The sequence below is a fragment of the Notechis scutatus genome, chromosome 1, assembly GCF_049901735.1.
Source record: "Notechis scutatus isolate UNSWTSFEM ecotype Mainland chromosome 1, rNotScu1.2, whole genome shotgun sequence".
NCBI lineage: Eukaryota > Metazoa > Chordata > Lepidosauria > Squamata > Elapidae > Notechis > Notechis scutatus.
In genome coordinates, this window is record NC_142009.1 from 134,479,477 (window position 1) to 134,504,297 (window position 24,821).

At 40.4% G+C, this 24,821-nt stretch overlaps 1 protein-coding gene and 3 long non-coding RNA genes across 15 annotated transcripts; 1 reads left to right on the forward strand and 3 right to left on the reverse strand.

The window, feature by feature from the left end:
* Window positions 1–887: 887 nt before the first annotated feature.
* ATP6V1C2 (ATPase H+ transporting V1 subunit C2) lies at window positions 888–24,314 on the forward strand. 12 transcript variants are annotated; one of them, XM_087946497.1, is made up of 14 exons: window positions 888–1,095; window positions 1,510–1,684; window positions 2,757–2,921; window positions 4,243–4,310; window positions 7,477–7,562; window positions 12,608–12,702; window positions 13,680–13,771; window positions 14,373–14,471; window positions 17,597–17,665; window positions 18,456–18,548; window positions 20,864–20,957; window positions 22,709–22,806; window positions 23,134–23,263; window positions 23,857–24,314. In XM_087946497.1, exons 3-14 carry the CDS (start codon window positions 2,793–2,795, stop codon window positions 23,950–23,952), a joined length of 1,149 nt encoding a protein of 382 aa, XP_087802623.1. In that variant the 5' UTR covers window positions 888–1,095; window positions 1,510–1,684; window positions 2,757–2,792; the 3' UTR covers window positions 23,953–24,314. The 12 variants fall into 12 exon arrangements, with proteins under 12 accessions (XP_087802623.1, XP_087802645.1, XP_087802657.1 ...); XM_087946519.1 differs by having other exon boundaries at window positions 2,763–2,921; XM_087946531.1 differs by having other exon boundaries at window positions 2,779–2,921.
* Window positions 3,988–13,059, reverse strand: LOC148133003 (uncharacterized). The gene is made up of 3 exons (XR_015745835.1): window positions 13,045–13,059; window positions 6,837–7,189; window positions 3,988–4,303 (listed from the first exon to the last, which is right to left on the reverse strand). It is a non-coding gene; the product is annotated as an uncharacterized LOC148133003 (long non-coding RNA).
* LOC148133004 (uncharacterized) lies at window positions 11,679–12,140 on the reverse strand. Its single transcript, XR_015745841.1, has 2 exons — window positions 12,027–12,140; window positions 11,679–11,743 (listed from the first exon to the last, which is right to left on the reverse strand). It is a non-coding gene; the product is annotated as an uncharacterized LOC148133004 (long non-coding RNA).
* Window positions 14,390–16,247, reverse strand: LOC148133005 (uncharacterized). Its single transcript, XR_015745840.1, has 2 exons — window positions 16,108–16,247; window positions 14,390–15,756 (listed from the first exon to the last, which is right to left on the reverse strand). It is a non-coding gene; the product is annotated as an uncharacterized LOC148133005 (long non-coding RNA).
* Window positions 24,315–24,821: the final 507 nt, after the last annotated feature.

A 24,821-nucleotide genomic window follows, 5' to 3' on the forward strand; every position in this document is an offset into this window, starting at 1 on the left:
CCAACAGGTGCAAAATCCTTTGATCCAAATTCTGAGAAGTTTTACTTAAATGTGGATTTCCTCCTTACACAATGTCCTCGTTACACAAAATAAAAAAATAAACTAGGCACGTCAGGTACAACAGTGACTATAATTTATATCATGATGCAATTTTAATTATCAGCTAGAGTTAGGCAAAGGTAATTTGTTTGAGAAGAGAAATTTTGTTTGAAGAAAGGCATAGTTAACTATGGGAAGCCTGTCTCTCTTAGGAGGGGAGGGGGGTAAGGTGAAGGTCACCTTTTGGAAATGGGATAGAGAAGAAAGGCTGCCAGGGTATATTTTGGCTCTTTAGGAGAAACTAGAAGAGGCACTATGTGAATTGCTATATTGGGCTGAGAGTTTTCATAATCCCATTTCCATGTACAAACCCAATGTTTATTATTATTTCAGTGCCTGTTTTCAAAGACAGAGAACCTTGGTTACAGAAAGATAGATAGGATGTAGTCCAATGCTTTTTTTTTTAAAGATGCAATTTAGAGAAATCTAAGTTAATACCTCATATGAGGCTCAGATCTTTTCAAAATTTGCAAGAAGTAACCAATCTCAACCATGTACCAAAGCGGCATAGTGGCACCTCTGAGACTGGCAGTGATGGGAAGGGAAGGGAAAGGAAGGGAAGGAAGGAGGGAGGAAGGAAGGAAGGAGGAAGGAGGGAGGAAGGAAGGGAAATTATGCGCCAGCCCTGAAAAAGTTCGAAAGCTTCCCTGTCTGGGCGTGTGCGCGCCTCCATCGCCTGACTGGCCTCCCTGAGGAATCGTCCATCCCTGTCAGGCGGCTCCAGATCTGAACCACGCAAATAACTGTGAGGAGGAGGAGGCGGAGGCCAAGGAGGAGCTTCCCCAAGCGCCACCGGCCAGAGAAAGGCGGCGGGGTGGGCCTCTCCCCTCCCCTCCCTCCTGCCAAAAGCGAAGCCCCAGCCGCCAGTGGCTCCGCGCCCTACAAAGTCCATTCCTCCGCTCCGGCGTCCCCTGAGAGCTGCGCCTGCTGCCGGCGATGGACGGAGCCGCCGCTACAGTGTGAAGGAGCACCTGCCGCTTCTCCCGAGGGCTTGGGGTAAGTAAAGCGGTGGGAAACTTTTCCCAACGTCTCCTTAGAGAAGCCGGTTGCTGCGCTGCTGGGAAGGGGGCGCGTTGCGTCGCCGGCTTGGAAAGGAGACCCGAAACACGAAATGATGGGATCGGATCGGCCTCGGTGGGCTTTTTTCTTTTCTTTTTTGGTACCCCTTGGTCCATTTGATTCCGCTCGGAGGCCGGCGTGCGTCTTGGGAACAGAACGCGCTATTTGTTAGTCGTTGAGCCTGGCCGTTTACTGTTCCTGTTTCTGAAAAGCAGCTCGGAGTGATGGTGGGGAATGGCATTTTCGCCCAGCCGTCTTGAGCTCCTTTCAACATCCAAGTAGACGTGTGAGTCATCCCAATAAAAGCTGATCGCAAGCCTAATTTTGTGATTATTATTATTATTTTTTTAGGATGCTGTGGTTGTTTTGCGTTGAAAGGCAAAAGGAAGGTCGTTTTAGAAAGGTGCCCGTTTTGCCTTGGAATCAGCATTCGAAGGCCAATTGCTTAAATGAATTAGAAGATCAAATGATGAAGGGAGAAACTGAAGAACGTTGATGATGATCACTTTTCACACCGATTAAAGTGGTAGCCAACCGTTTTCCCTTCTTTTGGTTGCACATTCTGTTTTTTTTTTAATGATCTTTCTGGGTTAAAACATGGATACATAGTATCAGCCTAATTCGTTCCTAATGGTAGTGGGCAGTCTTTGCAGGTGACAGCCTCCAACTTCTCTGAAAAAGCTAAGTGGACAAGGGACTGATTAAGGATAGGATAGGAGACCACTAGGAAATCCCAGGGCTGAAGACTAGGTTGGAAAACTGAAAGTTTCCCAAAAGACAACTGTGGCAAACACCTTCCGTATCATTACAATCAATGTAGATGTGTCCATCTAATAACCAGGAGTCAAGCTCAATGTAGGTAGTATTTATCTTTTTTAAAACTGATGAAAATGATCATAGATGCTCATATATGAAATGCAGAAGGAGAAAACCGCTTCTTCTGCACTCTTTCTCATAATGCCTTAGCAATTTTATATATACATTTCATTGTTCAAATGTTTCTAAAAAGAAGTTGATTTTTTAAAACAAATCTACACCATGGTCATGCCAATATGACAAAAGATATGGATTAACTGCCTACCCTTTAGGTTTTTACAATGAAGTTGATTTTTGTTATCTGTTTTGATATTTCTAGTATAAAAATGAAGGACAAAAACATATAGAATATTTATGCTAACATGCGGGAATTCTGGGAGATGCATCTTAAAGTTACCTAGTTTGGAGAAGGAAAATGTTTTAACCTCTTTACACCCTTCTCATACAATGTTCCTTGGATTTGAATAATGAACAGATCAGCCTATTACTTCTGCAAATAACTGTGAATAGCTCCATGCACATGCACCCTTACTATTAAAAACTCCTCCCTACTAACAAGATAAAACAACCCAGGGCAGGGAGGGGGAAGAAAAGAGGAACTACTGCCTGTTGGTGACATTGAAGAGAAGGTCACATTTAATTTTAGGTTTGGATTGAAAAGGTGATGGATGTTTCCCTGTATGGAGTGATATACCAATACCTTTTTAATTTTTTTTAAATGGGTTTAAAGTTTTAGCTGATCTATTTTTGTGTTCTTGGGTTTTTTTTTTTTCCTTCTTTAGTTATAGTAATTTTGTACTCAAGGATCCTTTTCCACCATGTCAGAGTTCTGGCTAATCTCAGCTCCAGGGGATAAGGCAAATTTGCTTGCCTGGGACAGAATGAATACCGTGACTTCGAAAGCCAACCTGTCCAGCAACAGCAAGTTCGCCATCCCTGACCTCAAGGTAAACAGTGGGATGAAAAGCTAGGAGGGGGAGCAGGAGAAAGAGCAAGACAAGAGCAGGGCAGGGATCAAGCATATTTCTTCTTCTTTTTTAATAGAATGGGTCTCTGTACAGGGAAAACTAGTCTAAATAATATATGTAATTCTGCTGCTCTCTGAAGTTCTTGAATAGCATGCACCATTATTACTAATCAGTGCGTTAATTGCTAGCAGAAAAATCTGGAGGTTTAATTTGGTTCTACTCAAGCCTGTCGTTCGCAGAAAATCTCAAAGAATGTAAGTTAAACAATCTATGAGCATCCTTAATAGTCAAAATTCCAATTAATCCAAGTAGAACTCTGCCATACTATATCTTATATAGAGACAAATTAAGTAGAAGTTACTCACAAATAAACATACTTGGAATTGTAGCATTAATAAACTAATAACTCCGAATGAATACAATGGGACCTAATTCTCAAGGAACCATAAAGTTCATTGGGCATACACACTTTGAATGAAGATGCGTAGCAATTTAATGAGTGTCTGCAAGGAAGCTGGGGTGGGTGGGAATTATAATTTCCCACATAATGTCAATTTTACCATAATTGATAAATCATAATGTGCTACCGATGCCATTAGCATGTCCATTCCAAATAAGTCTTAATTGGCTGTGTAAACTTTCTCATGGTTAACAGAGCTTGGAATTGTTAAATTACTTATTCAATATCATCCTGCACGAACATGTTAGCTAATTTTGGTGAAGTACTAGACATAAAAAAAATATAGGGATTAATAATATGACTATGATCGAAGCGCTGGCTGATATCTGAGAACCACCTTCACTGTTGGAATCTTAAAGTGTAATAATTTCAGGAAGAGATGCAATGGATTTATTTGCTGCAACCAGTTTCTGCTCACATTATATATAAATGAAGTAAAGGTTTCCCATCTTAAGGCTTAAATGTTTTTTTCCGACTGAAGTTGGCAAGAAAATATATATTCTGTTCAGTGCCTTATGATTTCTTATATAAGATACTGAGCAATAAAGCTGCTGAGGAACACCAAGAATAAAAATAGGGAAGAAGTCTTATAGAAGTGGATTTATAATCACATGATAACGTACAGTTTTTCCTTATTTAGAATAGAAGAGGAGACATTTCTGCCATTTTTCCATTGACAGAAAATGTTCTCCTGGATTGACTTTTGCTTCCTCCGAGTGCCTTAATACTTTGTTTATACAAAGGATCATTTGTGTCAAAAATAATAAAAAAGGATCATTCTGGTAAAACAGTTGTGCAGCTCTTCTGTTTGTGTTAAAGTTCCTGTGTTCCCTTCTACAGGTAGGAACTCTGGACACGCTGGTTGGCCTCTCAGATGAGTTGGGAAAAGTCGATAGTTTTGCTGAAAGGTAAAATAGAACTTATTTACTGCACACAAACACAAATGGAAGTTGTTTCTCCAGGTCACAGGGTTCCTGCCTGAACCTAACTCTGACTTGTTTAAGCTTGGTCCTAGAGGTCAGCCAGATCAGGCAGGTTTGGCTTTATTCTGTTTAAAGAAGAGTTGGTTTTATTTTGAATCGAATATATTTAAATCTAGAGAAGCACTGAGCTTCGCCTCAACGTAATCAGCAAGTCCCTATGAAAAATGGTCCCTGTCTCTTAATTGGTCTATTCTATGCAGTTGTTCTGAGGAGCCATTTACAGAGATGAGCCAGAGGCTGGAGGAGGGGGGATGTGTAGGAAATAGTATTTTTGCATACTTTTAAGAATATCTAGATAGCTCTGTTCTGTTTTATTTGGAAAGATGTCCATCTGGAGCCAATTCTTCTCTGAATCTGCCCTCTCCCGCCCCAAAAGTCTTCAGTGTTTAGACTTCACATATCTGAAGGATGGTCTTCTTTGTTTATTTCTCAACCCAGAAGCAAGTCCTCCTATATTGGAGGAAGCCAAAATCAATCAGGGATAACATTTTCTCCCACATTGGCAATAGTAAGTCCTCCTATATTGGTAATAGAGACACAGGAGGACTACTAAGACACACAACCCAGAATTTGGGAAAGAAGATATAGGGGTGAAAATGAAGTGTATTTTTGAAACGCTATTGTGGGATTTGGCAGCCTGGAACAAAGGTTGGATTTTTTTGGGATGGCCACCCCTTCTCCCATTTTACACTGAAAAGCATAGCCAAACAGGCAAGAAAGATTAGAAATCCTACTTTCTCTCATTTCTTTTTCTAAATGCCCACTTTCCAATTCTCTTTCCCCTTTTGTCTATGTTTCCCCTCAATCAAACAGGTCATGGTTGTCTCAGAGGATCTTTTTCAAAAGGCAACCGGATTATATATTTTTTTCTTGTTCCCTTGAGGAAAAAGACATTTTGCTTTTCATTCAAGAAGCTTCATCAGTTCTGGCTGGATGTGGGGGAATGGAAGGGTTATCCTAATCCTTCCATTCCCCACCACCTACCACCCTCCAGCCAGAATTGATTAACTTTCTAATGAAAAGTGAAACATCTTTTTTTTTTCTTCAAGAGAAAAAAAAAAACATACTCCAGTTACCTTTTGCAAAAGCGCCTTTGAATCCTTCCCCCTTGTTTTCTTGGTCCTTGCATCTGGATGAAAGGTTAAAAGTATGAAGCTGTGTATTTTATTGAGGGCTTGAGAATGTTTTTTAAAAATGCAGAACACACAGGTCTATAATTAAGGAATAGATTTGGTGCTCCTCAGTGGGACATTGTTTCTCAGAATCCATCTGTTTTCTCACCAGGCTGCTAATAATATCATGGTCACCAAAAATTAAATAATTCAACTTTGCTCTATGCATAGACATCCATTCCTAACCATGGTGGTGCCAAAACTCCAAGAAATGGGTTCCCGCACTGGGATGCACATTTAATCTCTTGCCCCCCATGCAGATATTTTCATTTTTATTTATGTATTACATTTCTGCATGACCCATCTCACCTAGGTACCTCTGGGGGGCGGTTTACAATAGCATAATAGAACAATATAAACACCCGAATAAAAAGCACAGCCAAAAAAAAAAAAAAAAAACAGAATGAAATACAAGTTAAAGCTTACAAGTTAAAAGTAAAAAAAAAGTTAAAAGTTTAAAAAAATTAAAGTTAAAATTTAAAAGGCTAAAAAGGTTAATGAGGCAACAGGAGTATCGTCAAGCCTGCATCCACCCCCAAGATTACATCATACTCTTACATTCCCATGCTAATTAGAAGAGCCAGTTCTTAATTCTTTTCTGGAAAACCAGGAAGCGGGGTGGGCTTGCCTTGACTGGGGCCAAGATTTTCCAAAGGGCAGGGGCAACTGCAGAGATGCCTCATAAATAATAAACTTTTTGCCTTGAGATTTAAACCCACATTTCCATTAACGACATTTTTTTTAATAGAAGAAGCTGACAATCTGATGAGGAAGCTCATCTGATGAGAGAGCAGAATTATATATCAGACTAGCATGTTATAAAAATGAATGCAACAGATACTGAAGCCCGTGGACAAAGAGAGAATAGGTCTAAAGCTATGCCAATGAACTCAGCATTTATATTATAGTTGCAGGGAAGAAGATTGTTCGTGGAATTGTTATTAGATCAACATATGCAAGAAATGCTGGTACATCTAGCTAGGCAGCAGAAACCAGTCGGCACTGCTTCTGACCAGCGTAGCAGGGAAGGGGCAGGAGTTTTCATGGTCTCTTGTTTCCGTGCAGTTTTATTACTTATTTACACAAGGAGGCAGAGTATTTTTCCATGTCACTCTGAAGCAGCCTGTGGCATTCTGATGCTCTCTGCATCATTCCATTCTTGAGCTGTTTCCATCTCGGATGGCACGCTCTGCTTGCAAACCTATTTTTAAATACTCAGCAAAGTTAAAATGATATAGAATAAAGATAAAAATCCTGGGAAATCTGTGAAAAAACTTACTACTTCAAAAGCAGGTTAATGTTCATTTCTAGATATGTTTATGTGGGAGGAAGCATTTTTGGACTTTTCCCCATTCTGTTACATCAGTGTTCCATTACATGCACAAATCTGAAGGAGCATCTGTGGATCCCAGGGGCTTCAGCAATGCTTCCTCCATTCATGGTTGCTGTAGGCTACAGTTTAACACAAACTACACTCTGATTTTAGGCTTGCTTCTTCCTCTTCCTGAACAAGCCACACCTTATTTTCTTGACACCCAGTAGCAGTTGGGATACGTAACATAGAGAAATTATACGACTGAATTGTTAGCCCATCAATCAGAATTGGGTGCAAAATAACAGAAGATCATGCACCTAGAATTTAAAAAAAAAAGCTTATCTTCTTATTTTAAGTACCAGAACTCAACAGGTCTTTAATACAGTACCCCAAACACACTTTAAAAAATACCCAGTTCCCTTTGTTCTTAATGAAACGTCCTGTTGATCCATCACTGATCTGTCTTTTGTCCACTTCTGTCCACACCTTGGTTCTCCCCTTAATGTCTGTGAAAGCGATGGTTTTTACTACCTATCTGTAAAGTTATTTCATGATTCTTGAATTAATTTAAACTAAAATGTTGCTGTTTTATTCTTATATGAAGTGTAATAAAGAAAATTGCCCAGTATATTGGAGAAGTTTTAGAAGATTCAAAAGATAAAGTACAAGAAAACCTGCTGGCTAATGGAGGTAGGCCTTGAAATCATGGATATATTGTTGTGTTTGGATGCAGGTTGTTGTTTTTCACTCAGTTTCCAGTAAGAACCGTTGGAATTTACATGCTCATTTATTAGGAAATTAGATGGTGCTTCTAGTTTTAGAAAATAATGCTTGCATTTTTCATTAGCTTTAGGACAAATTCCTGTCACTCTATATGCTGTGAGTTATGGATGAAATTATTTTTTTCTTCACTGTTTATATGATTAACGAATTGTGATTGTTTTACAAGGTGTCTCAATTTCCAGAGAGGTGGCTATTACTCTACAATTTCATACAGTTCTATTCTACAGATCACAAAGTATTTAATTATTTCTAATGATTCAGAAAAGCCTTTAAAATGGCAGTCAGCAGTGAAACACTTAGCACAAGGAAAAGTTAAATGTAACAGATAGGGAGAAGAAAATCAACTCAGGCTAAAATGACAGTTTTGAGAACATTGCAATTGTCACAGGCTAAAGTGAGATGCAAATTGCTCCAAATTCAGCTTTAGTTCTTACCTATGTACAGAAGCTTTTGTGCAACCTACTGAAAACCACCTTTAATGAACTGTTGAAATGTCTATCGATAGCATAAAACCAGAATGGAATTCTGTTCTTTGGCAGACATCTTTTGCCAAGCGATAACTTTACTTTTTAAGTCGGGCGTTTTTGAAGATCAGTAATTGCACTTACTATATTTCAGGCGCAAAGGACAAAATGAAATGTCTAAAGGGTATGTTGTGTTTGGGTGGCAATGTGTCTTGGCCAGCATGCACTAGTGTGTTTAATAATAGAGTCGAGCCCACATCTGGTTGTAGGGGTACAGTGATCAGGTTACGAAGGATTTCTCTAGTTACAACCCCGTAGCTTGATCACCATCTCCCTATGACTCAGATTACTGCAGGCCTGCATCCTTTATACTACTTGGTTTTTCCTTTCCTTCAGTCTTTTTCTTTCTTTTTTAACTTACTCTGCATGTACAGTGAAAGGAACTGTAGGGACTATTGGAGTGTGTGACACTTTTTGCATGCACCTGTTTTCTTATAATCAATTGTATCATGGGCATTCTTCAGTGTGTAAAACAAGTTACTGCAGTTTTTATTGAATAGATTAATTAGTTCAGGTTACTCATCTAAACTGTCAAAATTCAGATGGGAGTTTAATGGCAGCAAATATAGCTTGCCACTGCCATCTAGTGGTTATTTAGATTTTGCAGCCTGGGGTCTGGTATACAGGTAGTCCAACTTAACCATCACAATAGAACCCAAAATTTATGTTACTAAGTGAGAAATTTGTTAAGTGAATTTTGCCCCCCTTTGTGACTTTTCTTGCGAGATAACATGACCCCAGGACACTGCAACAGTCATAAATATGAATCAGTTGCTGCAACAGTCATTAGTGTCAAAAATGGTCATAAATCATTTTTTTCAGGGCCATTGTAACTTTGAATGGTCACTAAAGAAATGATTTTAAGTCAAGGACTACCTGTATCTAAGACTCTTCCTGACAGGTGAGAGTTGTTCATTAGTCCTTAAAGGGGAAAACAAAAAATTAAAAACCCCAACGCACACCACCCTGGCATCAACAATCTACAATCTTTGCCAATCTACATTCTCACTGGCTCCTGGTACTTTCCTTATCTATCTGTTGTAGCCATATTAAGGAAAGGAAGTGGTGATTCCCCTTGTTTCATTTCCTGCCCACCAAGCAATGCTTGCTGATTAGGAAACAGTCACCAATCTATTTCCCTCACGGGTAGGGAGAGAGGATGGGAGAATTAGATGATTGGTTAGAATGGCAGATTAGCCCACTAGGAAGTTGCCTTACAATTAGTCCTCCCGACCACAACTGGGACCAAAATATCAGCTGTTGAGTGAAGTGGTCATTAAGCAAGATGCCCAAGATGACTGCTCTGCCCAATGAATGCAATCCCAGCATTTTCAGTTGCGGTCATGAAATAAACTTGTTTATCTCTCAGGGCCTCCCTCATCCCTTGAGACATCATTAGCTCGTTTCCTCACTGTTCTGCCTCTCCACTCAGGTGCTGAAAATCTCCTTTGCCAAAATCCAAAACGGATGTTCAGCCTTTGAATAAAGCAACATTCATTCACAGCCAGCGTCAGGCCTCCAAAGCCCACCCACTCCCTGCACCTGCCTTAAATATCCCATGCTCATTACCTTACCACACTGCCTCTCTGCTCTCTGGTTGGATTTCGGACCCCTTTGTTTCTGGGAGCTGGCTGAAAGAGCTAGCTGCCTGCTGGAGGATTTCAGCATCCTTCCATGCAGGGAAGGGAACTCCTTCAGTGGGATGCAGGAACAGTGCTTAAATCTTAAGGATTTCAGATCCACTTCTGCACCTGCTGAAGAAGTTCAGCTCCTCTTGGCAGGCAGCTCTTTCAGGCAGCCCCCAGAGGTGAGAGGCAGGCAGCAGTAGCAGCTTGCAATATTCCCTGCTAGCTTTCCCAGTGACTTTCTGGGGAAGTCGATTGAGAAGACTTCAAATGGTGACAACATGATTGAAGGGTGCTTGGCAACTGGCTGCAAAATGTAAACAGGGTGCCAAGCAATGTTTTATGACAGTTGGAAATGCTTTATGGGCCATAAAGCGCCATTTCAAAGCCATAGTAATTCTGGACTGTTGTTACACAAATACCATAGTCGTGAGTCGAGGACTACCTGTAAAAATATGGAATTGGGACATGGGGAGACATAAGAGGGACCCTCTGCCAAAGCTCCTTGGATCGTTTATATCTATCAGTCAGATCATTTCCGAACATGAGTAAGGTGTTCTGAAAAAAATGCTAAACAAAGGTAGCTTGGATCCACAAGTATAGAGGACAAGTAACAAGTGAAACAGAATGGAGCTGTGATGCTGTCAGCAAGTCACTTTCCATTTTAAGCATCTGGCAGTAACCAAGAGACAACCATGCAGAACATGTGTGCAGTAACTGGCTTCCTGAATCACACAATTCTGGATGGTCTGCACATAATCATAACACCAAGGCAACTGCTGCTGCCAAAGCCAAAACAGAAAGGAATAAACTATCCTTTCCTCTCCCACCAAGGGAGTTCATATGTATCTGTGATGCGGTGTGCCAAGAGTCACAAGAAATGAAGCTGCATAAAATGATCTGGGAGCATTGGCCAGTGGAGATAACTATTATTGTAGCCTTCTTGTCAGCAGCAGCCAATGGAAAGCTTTTAATGTACCTACTGGTGACAGTAAGAGCACATGGCTGGCAGAACCTGGTTCTCTTTTCCTCCTCTGCAGTACAGGACTGGTGTTCTTTCAAAAAAGCACTAAACTCACGTTATATATTTTAAATCATAATGTAAGGGAGACTGTGAGTTCTAAACCTGCCTTAGCCACGAAAGCCGGCTGAGTGACCTTGGGCTGTAACATATTATTTGCATTCATGGTTTATTCAGAAGAAAACAGCACAGAAGAACAGATTCCAAAATAAGATACGTGACAACTATAATAAAGTGCTGCATGGTGGAATAGTTCTGTTTGAAATCCATTTCATTCCCCACTCAGGAGCGAGGCAGAAAGGTTTATGGTAGGGGTATCCAAACATGGCAACTTTAAGACCTGTGGACTTCAACAGAAGAATTCCTCTGGAAACTGAAGTCCACAAGTCTTAAAGTTGCTAAGATTCGCCATCCCTAGTTTAAGGCAAAGGAAAGGGCCAGCCAGTTAGCACGATGCACCATTTAACACCGGACTCTGCATTTAGGAATTTTACAAACATTTTTGGAAGGAGTCCCATTTGCTTCTTGTATGTTCCTACTGAGCTGTCTCATACATACTTTATAGAAGGAGGCTAAAGATGAAGCCTGTTGATTTCAGGTCTCCAAGTCCTTAATTCTTGATGTGCACATTAGATTTTCGACACCCAGGAAATATAAGAAGGTAAGGTGACTCTTTCTAGGAGAAGCAAAGACTTTGAGATACCAAAAGGGAGCCTGTCTGATACCACAAAGGTAGGGGATTGTTGAAGGCATTTGAAAGAGGCATACTATCCACTGAGGAAGAGGTCTCCACACCTGCTTATGCGTGGCTCAATCATCCTTAGATCACCTGGATTTGCACTGTGTATGTATCCAAATGCATTGTGAATGTTTAGTCCCACAGGTTTCTTACAGACATACCATCTCACACACATGGATCTCTAAGTGAAGAATGTTTCACTTAAGAATTCCTTTTTGTGTATTATTAAGGCCTCGCTAAGAACTACACGAGTTGCTGGGATGTCTAGAAGCATCCTCAAATGTTCTTTCTCCTGTTTTTTCAGCTCTAACTGTGTGCGTGTTTGTCAACTTGTTCGTTCCAGCACACATGTATTATTTAAAACGTGGTTTTTAAAAAGTACCTTGCCCCATAAACTAGGACCCCCTCTTGATCATTTCTCCCCCTCCCCCCCCCCGGCAGTGTCGCCACGCTACTTTTGACATCATAGCAAAGGTCACTTGAACAGCTTTTAGATGGACCAAACTGGCTCAAAAGACCAACCCACAAATGGAGAGAGCTACAACTACAAAAGCAAATAATAAAATAAGTCAAGGGGACTTTATGGTTTTCCCTAGCCAATAGGAACTACACCTTTCAGGCCCCCAGATCTTGCTGATTGTGGCTGTGAAGCATTTCAGTGCAGTGACACATTGTGTGGGCCATGGATTGTCTAACCTGCCCTAAATTAAAGCTAACTACAGTATTACTTTTAATCAAAACCTTTATTTTCTTATTTGCTAGCTATATTGACAAGATGAGACCTAAGAGAAATATATTCCTCTTCATGAAATTAATTGGGTAAATCTTTATTTTTAAGTTGTAAAGAATTGGCACAGGGGAACTTGAGATGTGGATTAGCATCTAGAAAAGGGAATAAATACAAGATGGCAACACTTCCCAATTTATATCCCAAATCAATGCAAGCTAGTCTGGATGCAGGTTTTCATGAGAAAAAGACTACTTTATTCTCATAATAATTCTTATATGCATGCAGCTCACTGGATTTACTTTTATCGTTTCAGTTGACTTGATTAGTTATCTAACAAAATTTGAATGGGACATGGCTAAGTATCCAATAAAACAGCCACTGAAGAACATTTCAGAAGGATTATCAAAGGTAATCACTGTTTTCCCTCATTTCTCCTCTATCGAGAAGCACCCTTATAGAAACTTGTTCCCAGGAATGATAATAAAGTTCTACTAATGTATTTAATTACTGAGGACAGCTTTCTCAGGAACCCAGTTCTGGATACGATGGCTACTGACCAGAGGTGGTATTCAGCAGGTTCTGACCAGTTCTAAAGAACCAGTGGCGGAAATTTTGAGTAGTTTGGAGAACCAGCAAATACCACCTCTGACTGGAGATTTTACAGTATCCTTCCCCTGCCACGCCCACCAAGCCACGCCCACAAAACCGGTAGTAAAACAAAATTGAACCCCACCACTGCTACTGACTCACCTTGAAATTTATCAGAAAGCAAACTGGGCCCTTTTCCCACACTGTCCAATTCTAGCATTGTGTAAATATCTTCTTCCTCATCTTTCTCCCCACAAAGATATTTTTGTCTGCAAGGCAAAGGAAAAATAAATATGTAATATCTACGTCACCCTAAGAAGTATCTCCTATGACCTAAGGAGACTATTTAGCTTATAATTATATATTATATCTATCTTAGAAGCAGTCACAAGTCTGTCACATAGCTTTCAGCAGAGAGAAGGCATTTATTTCTGTTTCTGTAAATATGAATTAGAAGTGTGTATTTAATGAGGGATTTCACCCTAGTACAAGGAAGGATTTTCTTCTGGTCCATAACAGAGCAAGAATAAATCAATTTCCACCTTTCCTTCCCCATCCGACTCTTGTTAAAAGAGAAAGACAGCTGTATCTATTTAATTTGCCCCTAAAATGGAAAATAAGTTTAGTTTTGGCGTGTAACGCATTTGGTAAGTCTAACAATAGAATCTACGTTCTCTGTAGACTTTTGCATGTATGGAATTATCTCAACTTTAAAATGGATGCAGAGTTCATATTACATCATAGAATAACAGAGTTGGAAGGGACCTTGCTCAGCTAGATTTCCTCTTTACATTTAGCAAATTACACAGATCGAAGCAGACATGAAAAGCCGAGCTGCTGTCTACAACAACATCAAAGGAAATCTTCAGAATCTGGAAAGAAAAACGGCGTATGTGTTTAGATAAGTTTTAATGAATGGCGTTTTCTGTATGCATTGGCATATTGACTTCCTATGATGATGTCTTAACATGTTAGCTGCATTGGGAATATGGTAATACAGACAAATAATATGGGCTTAATCAAGGAGTGGGTTTTGTGTGTGTGTGTGTGTGTGTGTGTGTGTGTGTGTGTTTGGGTCAATATTGATGACTTCTAGCCTTTCTCTAGACAAGTCGGCAAGTTGACATTGCCTGCTTCCTACGGCTAAGAGAAGGTGATTTGCCTAAAATGGTTTCATGTCTAAGTTGGGAGTAAATTTACGGTCTCCTGGTTTCTAGCCTAGGTTCTTAACCATTACATCAAATTGCCTCTCTAATCAGCTCTTTCGTGGGTCTGCATTAATTAATCTGTTTAAACAGAGTAAACAAAAGTGCCCATTTCCTCTAAGCTTACCATAATATAATAGCCAGATTTGCTTTGAGTTTGTCCAAAAATTCCCAGAAAACATTTTCTTCCTAATCATCCAGTTAAGCATCTACTTAACACTTAGAAAGTATCAGTGGTAGGTAAATCCTCTACTGATTTTTTTTTCCTATCTTTTTTTTCCCCAGAGGAAATCTTTTGACCCGTACGTTAACAGATATAGTGAACAAAGACGACTTTGTATTGAATTCCGAATATCTCATCACTCTACTTGTTGTAGTTCCCAAGTAAGAAAAAAGGTTGGGTTTCCCAGGGATGGGCTTAATTATGTAATACAATAAAAAGTGTTGTAATACTTTTTAGAGAAAATTCTCTATTATGCCAGTTTTGCCAGGAAAATTTTGATGCAATGAATTGATAGAAAGTCCTCTACTAACCAATGAGTTAATGGAAAAGGACAAGGTTTGAGAGTTTAGTGCCTATAATAAAATTCTCAGCTTAGCTCTGCTCAAATTCACACTGTGTCTTCACGTAACGACTGCCCTATTTAGTGACCATTTGAAGTTATGATGGCACTGAAAAAGTAACATTATCAGTGATTCTTGCAACCATAGCAGCCATTTCTGTGGCCACTCGATCAAAATTTGGACAATGTCAGACATTTATGACCATTGCATCATCCCACAGTCCCACAATCGCCAAATGCCTGCTTCATAACCGGATTCTGGGAAGCAGAATTGATGAAGAAGCTGGCAGTAAAATTGCAAGTTGTGGTCATGCGGTGTTTCACTTAACAATCATAACAACCATGGCAGACAGAAGTGAGGTCATAAGTGTTGCAGTCACCTGTCTTATTTAATGACTGCGTCGCTCAGTAATGAAGTTGCTGGTCCCAGTTGTGCTTGTTAAGTGATGTATCGCAAATATTGTAAATTCCACATGAGAGATTCAAAATGCAGGTAGTCCACAGCCTGTAACAGTTAGTTTAGTGACTGAGGTTACAACAGCAGTGGAAAAAGTGACTCATGAATATTTTTCACACTTACAACCATTGCAGCATTCTCATGGTCATGAGATCAAAATTTAGACAATCGGCAACTGACTCATATTTATGATGGTTGCAATATCCTAGGGTCATGTGATCAACTTCTGAGAACTTCTGACAAGCAAAGGCAATGGGGGAGCCTGATTTAATTAACAGCCATGTTACTAACTTAACAACTGCAGTGATTCACTTAACAACTGTGCCAAGAAAATGGGGCAAAATTCGCTTACCAGCCGCCTCACTTAGCAACAGAAATTTTGGGCTCCATTGTGGTCGTATGTTGAGGATTACCTGTACCATGTGGCTTGCAACGAGGACTTCTTTATTTCTGGAAAACTGTAAATGCTGCTTTTTCTTCGTAATATAAATCCAAGGATGCTGGCACACAAAGAACATCTTTTGTTCATGCTTACTCAAAAGTAAAACCTGTTGAAATAGAACTGACTATTGATTGATCTTACTTCCTCTCCGTCATCATATTACTAGTTGCCTCAGGTAGATTTAGAGAAGAGGAGCATCATGGAATCCTTGTACCGTGTTTCTCATATAATAAGGCCGGGTCTTATTTTTTTTTGAGCCCCGAAAAAATGGCTAGGCCGTCTTTTCGGAGGTGACTTAATTCCCCCCCCTTGCATCTTAGGGCGGGTGGCGACGGCTTGGATGTTGACCTCGGCGTTGGTGGGGCACTTTGTATCAGGGTCAATGCAGGCAGCACCATATCTGGGTGTGCAACAAAAGTACTTCCTAACGGCAAGCCCCCCCGCCATTTCGCATGTTTTAATATAGGCTTTAATTTGGGGGGAGGGGCTTAATTTCATTTCATGCCTATAAAACATGCTGGGACTTCCTATTGGGGGAGGCCGTATTGTTGGAGAAACAGGGTAGATAAGATTCTAATGCAGTTAGTTCTCCCCTTATGACAGACCTCAGAAAGGGGACTTCAAAGTTCTGACGGCTGGGTTACATCCGATCTCCATAGTTACATGAGTGAACTTTGGGTGCTTGGAATACGACTGCATTTGCAGCCGTTTCCAATTCCCCGCAATTACATGGCCACATTTTATCAAAACATGACACTTCCAGGTTTTACCAAAACTGAGCAAAACTTAACTTTGGTTCGCTGAATGACCAAGGTGATCACTTCACGACTGCCACCCTTGCAAAACAAAAAGTCACATTAATTGTACAACTATCACAATATATGACCATAGTAAGTCCATTACAATCATATGTAGAGGACTTCCTGCATGTGAGACCAGATTCTAACTGCAAGCCCTAGTATGGAAATTTCAGTATGAACCCTGAATTTTCACCTCTCAAATCTTGGGCCCAGCACCATCCTTGGATCCACTTTTGTCAACCTAGTTGGGAAGACTATTTCGGGAGTGCAATGCAAACCTTTTAACATCAACTATTTACATTGGAAAATGGCTGATCCCTAGGGACAAAAAAAATGGAATGGGGATTGGGCAACCTGTGTTTCTCCAGATTTTTCTGGGCTCCAACAAAAGTATAAAAGGTGCAGCTCAAGAAGCCCTTTGGAAATTAAGTGGGGCCTAAAATTTTAGTTCTTGTTTTTTAAAAAAGTTTCGGTTATGAGGTAAAATGGGTGCCTCGCAGAGTTTGAATAGTACGTTTCGGTTACTTTTGGAATTTGGCACAGTAGAGGCTGCCTAGAGCAGAGGTCTCCAAACTGAAGTCCACAAGTCTTAAAGTTGCCATGTTTGGGGACCCCTGGCCTAGAGGCTCAAGCTGATAGAAATGGAACATTCTTGTCACGCAGGATTGATTTCCTTGCGGTCTCCCCCCCCCCCCACAAGAGCTGTCTTAATGCATAGGCCTGATGGGCACTTGCCCATGGGCCCCATGGACATAGGGGCCCCATACTAATCTGTGTATGTTAACCCTTCCATATAAACACATTATACATATATTATGCAAATACATGTTTAATTTTATCGACCATTTACATTTTTATTCCTGTGAGTAGTTGTCGTAGGTATACTGTACACTGCTTCGTTGCCTGGGTCCCATAATGCAGTGAAGACGGTCCTGCCCCAGAGGTGGTATTCAGCAGGTTCTGACCAGTTCTGGAGAACTGGTATTGGAAATTTTGAGTAGTTCGGAGAACCGGCAAATACCATCTCTGACTGGAGATTTTACAGTATCCTTCCCCTACCACGCCCACCAAGCAACGCCCACAGAAACGGTAGTAAAAAAAAAATTGAATTCCACCTTGCCCCCTTCCCCCCACTTATCAGCTTGGCATTAAGATTTTTCTGAATTTCTGTAAAGGGAAATGACAATCATTATACTTAAAAGTAGCAGTTTATACAGAGACGCTGTACAAAATCTGTCCTGTTGCAGAACAAGCTATGTGCAGTGGCAAAAAAACTATGAATCGCTCTCAGATATGGTGGTTCCTCGCTCTACAAAGTAAGTACAACGTTTGGAAAGTATTGCTTCTCTTAAACAGATTTCAACCTTTCGCTCAGAAGCGTTGGAAGAAGTCAGGTAGCATGCAAGTATGGATATTTGCAGGGGATCCGACCCTTGAAAGAACTTAAATGGGATTAGGTACTGACGAGCCTCTTCTTCCACTAGGAATTTTGAAAAAGAAAGAATTTGGATTGTGGCAGACTGTGACAAGAGATACCTCTTGCTCTTATTTTAAAAAGTATTAAATATTGATACTATCTCCTTGCATAAGGCATTTGAAGGGTGCTGAGGGAGGTTGTATTAAAGCTGCTGAGCTTTACCTTTGTTAGATTTCTTCTTATATAATAACAAGGTTACTTTTTATCGCTGGGGAGGCGAGGAGAGGAGGGGAGGAGAGGGGAGGAGGAAGAGAAGGGGAGGAGAATGGAGGGGGAAGGGGAGGGTCGGGTCAGGGGAATGTAGGTAGCAATGTTTGGAAAGTGTGTTCAGGTTTTTTTTTTTTTTTTGAAGGACCCAGTTCCTTCTGTTAATCGGATGAACTTGGTGGTGGTGGTGGCTAAATGGAAATAAAAAAAACTTTATGTAACAATAGAGTATATATACCGTAATATTATTGTATAGATTAAGAAACTGCTGAGGAAGTAATTGAATCCCTTAATTAATATTTACTATAAGTTATAATTATTAACTATTGCAGTTATATACTCACTGTTAATTACTTCAGCACCTATCACGGAAAAGCAGGACAGAATTAGAATAACTAGACCAACATAATTGATTCTTCCAGGATGATCGCTGAAGACTCAGAGGGAGGGCTCTTCACAGTCACCCTGTTCCGAAAAGTGATTGATGACTTTAAGACCAAAGCCAGAGAGAACAGGTACTGCTTTCTTTCTACTTTCGTGCCAAAATAGTTCAGGCTCCTTCTCCTGTTCTGAAATGAAACAAGACACATCCATGCAGTCATTTATCAGAGCTCTCGAATAATTTGCACAGGGCTGGATCCAGGGGTGGGTCTGTTTCCATCAGCAGAACAGGAAGAGGTGGCAGCAAATTCTTCTCTGCCCTCCATGAATCTCGAGGATGTAGAGGAACGTCTACTAGATGAATGGACTTCTATTTATCTTACATTAAAGATACGCCATTCATGTATGTTTATATTTTCATAAATATTTTCATAAAATGAATATTTTCATAAAATGAATATCTGGTTCAACATTGAAGAGATAGAAAAGAGAGGAAGATGGTTTTAAAATATCCGTTTTAGCCAAGTATTTTCACTGAACATAAATGAGGAAAGGATGACAAATAAGACAAATAAGTCTTAAATGGCATGGCTTTTAAAACCATCTGATTGCTTTCAAGTATTTGATGCTTGTGTATCAAACCATGAATAACCCTAACCCCAAACTTTGAACAATTTAGGGACTTGGTTACCTGAAACAGCCCCTTCTTTCGAATCACAAAGGTTACAAACAGAAATTTGGCTAGTAACGCCACCACTTGTAGATTTCCACATGATGTTAAGTGAGAGAAGAGCGCTCTCGGTGGCATCTTCTATGTACTGCATGAGATCCCCTTCTGGGCTAGGCTCTGATTACAGGTAGTCCTCAACTTATGAAGATCACTTAGTGACTGTTCAAATTTACAATGGACCTCCCTGAGGATACTTGTTACCCTAAAGTTCTGAGAGGCACACACCCTCCCCAAGTCATGTGGCTGCATGTTGGCTCCTTGGCAACCAGCCTGCTTTAACGGCTGTTTTGGGCATTCTGTAATCATATGACTGCGTTTTACAATTTTGCTGAAAACAGGCATCAACTTCTGGTTTTCACCAAAACCAGCCCATTGCAAATTACTAGTTCCCTTAATAGCCATGGCATTCACTTAACAATTGCTATGGAAATTGGATCAGTCACATGGGTGACCTATTTTATGACCGTTATGACTTCTGTCCATGATGGGAAGTCTCCATTACTATCATAATCATCAAAGACAACCTGGTATCTGTGGGATACACACTCTGCTTAGGCACACGGTGGAAGTGTACAAATGCCTGCTTGGACTCGCAGTCAGGGGTGGGATTCTACCAGTTCGGACCTATTCGCTAGAACCGGTTGTTAACATTCTAAGCAAGTTGGAGAACCGGTTGTTAGAAGAAATTACTGGCCTAATCCTGTAAGGAAGGCAGGAAGGAAACATTCTGGTGTTGCTTACAGAAACTGCCTCTCCGTTAACCCTTATTACATTCTTGGCAGGACTAGACTTCCTGTCTCAGGAACTTCTCCGGAGTTTTTTTCCCTTCCTTTGCTGGTACTTTGCTTGTGTGGAGTGACCATTCAAAGTTACAAAGGCACTGAAAAAAGTGACTTATGACCATTTTTCACACTTACGACTGTTGCAGCATCCCCAGTCATGAGAGGCCAGACGAGGAGATGAGTGCCTTGATGTGAGTGATATTGAGTTGGCCAAACCCAGCCAATAACATAACCATCAAACCATGTCCACCCAGTCACATGACCACCAAGCCACACCCACCAACTAAGCCACACCCACAGAACCGGTTGTTAAAAAATTTGAATCTCACCCCTGCTCGCAGTTCTCCTGCAAATATGTTTTGGATTGCTGCCTAATGAGGCATCCATTGGGAGAGGCATCCAAAAAGATGTTTGGGGTTTATTACAAAGAAAAAGCTGGGGACCACTGATATAAAGGAATGGGACTTCAATTGGGCCCGTCTTCTTGAATCTTTTGATGACCCCACCCCCACCTCCAATGGTGCCTCTGTAGCCTAAATCATCACTTATTTTGAGTGAATTGGGACCCCTGGCTCTCCATCCAACCAAACACACAGGATGACTGTTAAATTCAGAGAGGAAGGGTACAGCAAAATAAAATAAAATAAAAACCCTTCATAACTTCAGCTAATGAGTCACTTATTCCAGCCTGATGCATCGGCAGGGGCTAACAGAGCTGAAAATAAAGCAAGCTTATTAAGGATGACAAGAGCTCCTAAAAGCTCTGAAAATTGCTCTAATCTGATTTACTCCCACACAGCCAAAACGTACCTTGTTTCCCAGCTAGGTTTTCAAAATGTACCTTGTGGTTTGAAAAAACATTTGTGTTCAAAAGCCCAGGCAGGAAACACCTTTCTAAAAGCCCATGTGCTGAATGTCTATATTGATTTGTTTTAAGGTTCATGGTGCGGGAATTTTATTTTGATGAGAAAGAACTGAAGTGTGAAAAGGACGAAATGAGGAAGTTAGCTTCTGATAAGAAGCAGCAGTATGTAAGTAAACACGTTCAAGTTGTCCATATTGACTTCTGTGCCTGATTTGCTGATTGTTTGCTAAGTTACCACATAATCTCACTATTAATGGTTTGCTCAGAAATGCTGTACGTATTCTTGGGATGACATCCAAGATAATTCATTATCCGAAAGTGTTGTTCACACATTTAACTTGATTGCTGAATTAATCCATTGCCATAATCCGCATGACTCATTGGCCCATAAATTAATCAATGACCTAGATTTGCTAAACCAAAAAAAAAAAAGGAACCACATTCAACACATTCTGAATACAGCTATAATGTTTGTAGTTTATGTTTACAGGTTTGGTTTTACCTGTAAACATTTGGAGTGTGCATGTGTATGTTTGAGACCACTTTGCTGTAGTGGTTAAGGTACCAGGTAAGAAGCTTGGAGACTGTGACTTCTAGGTTGGGGCTTAAAGCCAATTGGGTAACCTTGGGCCTGTCACTTTCTCTCAGTTCTAGGAAGGAGGCAAGGGCCAACCACTTTGGAAAAACCTTGCCAAGAAAATTGCAGTGACTTGTCCAGGCAGTTGCCAAAGCCAACACTGACTCAAAGATGCGCACATGCATCCAGATGCATGCACATGTGCGCGCACACACACACATATACACACAGAGCACAAATCAGTGCAGTTTCCACTCATCAACATTATATATAGGGCAGAATAATACTCGTGATTTTCTAAAAACAGGACTTTCAAATGTCTTACCTGTGAATGGATGTTATGTTGTTTGTTTAATATGGCCAGCCGTCTTGCACAAATAACTCTGTGCAGCATATAAGGATTAAAAGCACACAACCCACAATATACAAGCCCCAGTGCCCACAGATAAAACATTGACCCCACTCTCAACTACTAGTAACCAACCAACCCCACCCCCCAGTAACAACAGCAATAGATATTGTATAAATCTCCTGACCCAAATGCCTGGGGAAATCATTATCCCCTAGATCAGTGTTTCCCAACTGTGGCAACTTTAAGATAGATGGACTTCAACTCCCAGAATTCCCCAGCCAAAATGGCTGCCTGAGGAATTCTGGGAGTTGAAGTCCACAAGTCTTAAAGTTGCTAAGGTTGGGAAACACTGCGGCTAGATGCTGAACAGAATGCAATCCAACAGACACCATTCAAATAGGTTGGCTAGTTCTTCTGCAAGCTTCTCCCAGCCAGAGGTAGCATCACGAACTGTAGGAAGCTTGGTTACTTGAATCACTGGCTAATATCACATTTGACCCATTTTTGAAGGGCTCGGATTTTGAGGGAGTGAATGTATAACTGAAGCCTCCGCAGACTTTGTTTTGCATGAAACTCATGAAAACATGCCATCACTGAATATTAGTGACATAGAAGTGGAACCTGAGGCATAATTGGAGGTTCTGAAGGCCATAAAATAGGATTGCAGCCCACAAGTGACAGGTTCCACATGGATGTCAGATTCCCGCTATGCCAACTCTATTTTTCCTACCAAGGAGTTGTTTTTTAATCCCTGGATGCTGAATCAGATTACCTGCAACCTTGCTGGGAGGGGGTCAAGGACCACAATTAGACATTTGGGTTAAGTATTGTGGGACCATGATGATATCTAAAGGTAATTTAAGACAGGGTTTAATTTAAGAAAGTGTATTTCATGGCTCCTCACATGCTTGGTATTATTTTGTGAAATTTTCAAAAAATTATGCTTACAGTTCTTCTGTTGTCTGATACCGTATTTTACTCTTTAAAGGGTCCTCTGTTGAGATGGTTGAAGGTGAACTTCAGTGAAGCATTTGTGGCTTGGATCCATATAAAGGCACTAAGAGTTTTTTCAGAATCTGTCCTCAGGTAAACAGAAATTTCATAGGATACATGAAGCCAATCACAATCTCAGTTCAATCATTACATTGATCAGTTTAACTTTCTTATTGATTTTAAACATAGTTTGGTGGTAGCTTGCAGAGTGGGTTCTTAAAACATTCCAGGAATAAACAGATTGTAATTAGGCAAATGTTGTGATAAGAGTTAATAAGGAAAATAAATAATCTTTGACACAGTTTAAGACTCTCAAAACTCCTCGTCACAAACCAAATCAAAATGAGGGTAGTTGAAAGTAAAAATTCCTTGCATTGCATTCTACTGCTTCCACTTTAACCTACATTGCATCCATTCAAGGTATGGATTACCAGTGAACTTCCAGACCATGCTACTTCAGCCTAATAAGAAATCTATGAAGAGACTGAGAGAAGTATTAAATGCTGTTTTCAAGCATCTGGACGAAGTAGCGGCAGCCAGCCTAATGGACGTAAGTATGCCATTGCAGGCGGCCCACCTAAGGATGGAGACGGCAAACAAGGGCCGTGGGAAGCATTGGACAAAACGGGTAGAGTCTGTTCTCTGGCCATTCCCCTTGTCTCATTTTTGACACCAGCTTCTGCCTCCCAATCAGGAGGCTGTTGAAGAAAAGGTAATAAATCATTTATAGCAGAGATGAGGAATTATGGCCCCTTTATGACTTTTGGACTTCAACTCCCAGAATTCCTGAGCCAGTTGAAATCCACAGGTCGTAAAAAGGCCATACTTCCCCAGCAGAGTACTGCGTGGAATCCCAGGGCTGCAGTTACCCCACCCTTAAATTGGCCTATTTTACTCCTGTAACATTTGCCATGAGGTTTTCAGAAGACCCAGAGACTTCCAATGGGGGATCAGCTTCCTTAATCTGGGGATTTCCAAATTAACCTCAGTATTCACCGCTTGTTGAAACCTTTCATTTCACAGTACTTGCTCCTGCTATGGTTCCTGATGTTTTGGAAGTATTCCCTCACATTCCGTAAAAATTGTAGCACATATCTAAGGAGTCTTAAGGAACTCACTCCATTTTTAAATTTTTCTCCCCAGACTTCAGTCGACATTCCTGGCTTGCAGCTAAGCAATCAGGACTACTATCCTTATGTCTATTTCAAGATTGACCTCAGCCTTCTCGATTCCAGCTAGTTTGCTGCACCAAGTGTGACTTGTTTTTCAGTATTGTAGGATTTGTGAATGAAATGTCATGTTTTGTTTTTAATGCAAACATAATTGGAATGTGGCCCTTTTGATGCGGAAAGACCAAGTAATTTTAAGCAAGTGATCACTGTAGTTCCTAGATTTGGCTTGACTATAAGTAGACGGGTTGCTTTTCCCCCCCATTTTGAGAATTAAAAGAAACTGGAAGCTTTTTTCTGATTGTATTAGAAAACATGCTTCATAAGACATTGTGTTATTGTTGTATTTATTCTGTTGTAATTACAAAACACCCCTGATCATCTAACGTTTTAAATAAATAAAATCAAGGTATCTGGCAGTTAAGGTAGAAATATCCTGGAGTCATAAACCTGTAATTGGTTTAATTCAGTCAACACAGAAGTTACACAGTGAAAGTTCAGAGGGAAATATGTTTGGGAAGTTCATTTTAATTTTGTTGCTTCAGTTTAGCATTTAAGAAATCTGGACAGAAAAATTTTCTCTTGTTTCAGTGAAACCGCTTCCCCTTCCACCGAAGACTGAATCACTACAGACATAATACAAAACTTGAAATCTCATTTTGTCGGTTTGTTGAAAGTAGTTTGGCCTTTTAAGCATCCAACTTGATTAGAATAAAGGGCAGCACTTCCTCTCACCACCATTGGTTGACAATGTTACAGCATAGATGAAATCTCCTTCAATGCTCCTCAAACGGTAGTTTACCAAAAGAAAAAAGTGGAGTCCAATAAATGGCTCCAATGATGCTGGAATCCTGGAGGTCTTAGAGTAAATTGAGCCTTTTCTAAAAGAGAAATATTGCCTAACTTCTTGGAAGAGGAGAATTTAATACTGACCCTGGT